This window comes from Pyxicephalus adspersus, unplaced genomic scaffold (genome assembly GCF_032062135.1).
Source record: "Pyxicephalus adspersus unplaced genomic scaffold, UCB_Pads_2.0 Sca1595, whole genome shotgun sequence".
Classification (NCBI taxonomy): Eukaryota; Metazoa; Chordata; class Amphibia; order Anura; family Pyxicephalidae; genus Pyxicephalus; species Pyxicephalus adspersus.
The window spans coordinates 1-3470 of NW_027318602.1; the positions used below are offsets into that span (position 1 = coordinate 1).

General features: G+C 40.3%; 1 protein-coding gene across 1 annotated transcript; it reads left to right on the forward strand.

Annotated features, from left to right (window-relative positions):
• The first annotated feature begins 295 nt into the window (after positions 1–295).
• Positions 296–3243, forward strand: LOC140321246 (E3 ubiquitin/ISG15 ligase TRIM25-like). The gene has a single exon (XM_072398076.1). The coding sequence runs from the start codon at positions 521–523 to the stop codon at positions 2081–2083; it is 1563 nt and encodes a 520-aa protein (XP_072254177.1). The 5' UTR covers positions 296–520; the 3' UTR covers positions 2084–3243.
• Positions 3244–3470: the final 227 nt, after the last annotated feature.

A 3470-nucleotide genomic window follows, 5' to 3' on the forward strand; every position in this document is an offset into this window, starting at 1 on the left:
TTTTTTTTAATGTCCCCCTGGATGTAATTTTCTATCTCTTCCTGTCCCTACAGGAAGTGAGGGAAAGTCTCCCCAGCTGGGACACAGATGGCAATTAAAACCTTTTAAGATAGAGAATACATTTTCATCAGTGAAGCTGGGTGACACAGCAAACCTGGAATGGATTTCTTCAGTTATTTGCTACATACAGTGACACAGGAGGAGGAGAGGGCCCTGCCCAGAAGAGCTTACAATCTAAGAGATGGGGGAAGTAACAGACAGTAAGAGGGATTCCCCACCACCATATTCTGTTCACAAGCTGCACTCACGCAGCACATTGTAGCCACATTGTTCCCCATCAGCCAGTCATTGCGCCCGCGTCATGCCTTCCCTTAAATCTAAAGCCGTCACCCCGTTTGTGTCTTTAAAAAGCAGCATGCAGCAGAAGTCACCTATCAGCTTCACCCAGCCTATCATCTGAAACGTCCTCTATATTCCAAGAAGCAATGCTTTCAGTTTCATTTCCTATCCTCCGTCAGCCATGGCATCTGCTGCCGGTTTAAGAAAGGAGCTGGAATGTTCTATCTGTCTGAATATTTACACCGATCCTGTAATGCTAAAATGTGGACATAACTATTGCAGGGAATGTATTGATCGTGTGTTGAATACACAAAAGCAAAGTTTTTTCTGTCCGGAATGCAGAGAAGAGTTTCGGGAGCGGCCTACGCTGCACAAGAACATAACGCTGCGTAACATAGTTGAGAATTTCGTGAATACTCAGCCGGATCCAGAGGGGAGCAGAATATTTTGTTCTCACTGTGTTGACTCTCCTGTAGCCGCCGTTAAGTCCTGTCTGCATTGTGAAGTGTCTTTGTGTGATAAACACCTGAGTGTTCACAAAAGGTCACCAGAACACGTCTTATCTGATCCCACCACTACCCTGGAGAACAGGAAATGTTCCATCCATAAGAAGATCCTGGAATATTACTGCACTGAGGACTCTGCATGTATCTGTGTGTCCTGCTGTCTGATCGGGGAACACAAAGGACATCAGATGGAATCATTGGAGGAGGCCTCTGAGCAAAAGAAGAAGAAAATGAGAAATGTTCTGCAGAAAATGGCGACAGAGAAAGAGGAGATTGAGGAAAAAGTTCGGAGTCTTGAGAAACATGGGGTGAAAGTTAAAACTAAAGCAGCTGGTGAACGAGAAAAAGTCACTGCCTTGTTTAAAGACCTCATAAGACAGCTGGAAGAACTAGAGAAGAAAATCCTGAGTGAGATTTCCAGCCAAGAAAAGCAACTTTCTTTCTCTAACTCTGATCAGATCCAGCGGCTGGAAATCAAGAAGGACGAGCTGTCAAGGAAGATACGTCACATTGAGGAGTTGTGTACCATGGTGGACCCAATGACTATCCTAAATGAATCGGAAATACCTGACTTCTGTGATTCCAAGAAGGACAAAGATGGACATGATAACCTCCTCCATGATCTGGATGTGGTTGGAATCTCATACTCATTACACACAGGTTTATTTAATTTAATAACCGGGGTAAATAAAGGAATCTGTGCGGAGAAAGCTTCAGAAATTTTATTAGATGTAAACACAGCCAGTGTTAAACCATATATATCAGATAACAAAAAAACTGTATCCTGGTCGGAGATAAGCCAGAATCGCACAGTAACATCAAAAAGATTTCAGTCTTACCCCCAGGTAATGAGTAGTCAAAGTGTCTCCTCTGGGCGATATTACTGGGAGTTGGATGTTGAGGGTTCAGAGAATTGGAGAATTGTATTGTGTTACCCCAGTATGGACAGGACAGGAGATAAATCACAAATTGGAAATAATGACAAATTCTGGGGTCTGTACAGGGTTAACAGACAATATGCAGTGGTATACAATGGTAACGTCATCCATTTACCGGCCATTATCTTCAGTGGCAGAGTCAGAATATATCTGGATTATGAGGCCGGACAGATCTCTTTTTATGATCTGTGTCACCCAGTTCGTCACCTCCACACCCTCACAGCCACCTTTTCTGAACCCCTCCATGTTGTGTTTGGTGTATGGAAGGGTAGTATAAAAGTATTTGGGGATATTAGTTAGAGGTGAGAAACTCAGCCAAAGACAGGTAGTACCAATGGGAGCTTGAATTGGTGGTTGCAAGGAACTTGAATTGGTGGAATAATAATTGTCAAATAAACCAATCAAAAAGTAGGACTAAGAATTTTTAAAAGGGAAAGATGTAATGAGATACTAAGCGGTACACAAAAAAAGTTTCAGTAGCTACATACAGGTGAAAGGAGAGAGATATTTACAGAGCTAGTAATAAAAATAATTGCAAGTGAATTCAAAATGGTTGGAAGGGTGGAAAGTCAACTCATAGCTGATGGGTGACCACTGGAAGCCTAATTATCTGCCACTTATACACCATCAACATATAAGCCCAAGCAATTATATTAGATTATAAATACCAATCACGGATACTGATCTCCTTCCTCACCAGTCTCATTTAGCATGCTGACTCTGGCAGTCCCATGTTTTATTTCTGTAACTTTTAGCAGTTTTCTGATTATATATAAATCTCTGGCAGTTTCCTTAGCTAGGTGTTTGCATTGTTGTGCATTGACGTTGTGCTTTTAATGATTTTATTCTATAGGTAATATTAGGTTGTTTACTAGCTCATTGTTGCATTATAATTAGATAACAATCCCTCTTGACCCTCTAATAGTCTACCAGGCAACCACATTATCACCGATCGGTTATCACCCTACAGGAGGTGAGCACATAGCAGCTGACAGCATTCCTCCATGTGAAAATACTTATAAGGAAATCTATTGTATATTTTTACTTGTGATAAACTCTGAAAATTTTTCAACATTGATTTTTGAAAATTTCAAAAAATTTGGGTCCCGTTCTATGTGACACTCAGCCTGTTGCCCCTTTGATGTCAGGAAGTAAAAAATCTAATAAAGACTTTAATATAATGATATTTTGTGTAATTCATTATTTGTTTTACTGTTATTACAGGAAAGACTTGCTGAGACCACAATGAGCATCATAACACATAATCTAGTAACGCACTGTATATGTGTTGCCATAAATCATCAGTTGCACACATTTAAAATTCAATGTGATGCGCCCATAAAACCACATCACAGATGCAAATACTCTGTGGTTTGAAGGATCGCAACGGATACATTTTTTGTACATTGAGTTGTATTGACAGCCTGTAAGGTCTCAGCAAAGCCAACTACCAAAAATAATTCCCATGCATGGGTGCGAGAGTTACATAATTCTGGTCCGGCCAATCAAGATGGCTGAAGCTCCTGAACCGGAGGAGCAAAAAGAGTTTATTTAAAAAAAGGTAGGTAAGTTGTTTTATTGGTGATGACCAATACTGTTTCATCTGCAATAACGATTTTGCTTGATCACATTTTTTATAGTAACTTTAGTACAACTTTTAATGGCACCAAAGCTTTTTCTATTTATT

Coding starts and splice junctions, on each gene's coding strand:
- LOC140321246 (XM_072398076.1), top strand. CDS start 521: ATGGCATCTGCTGCCGGTTTAAGAAAGGAGCTGGAATGTTCTATCTGT.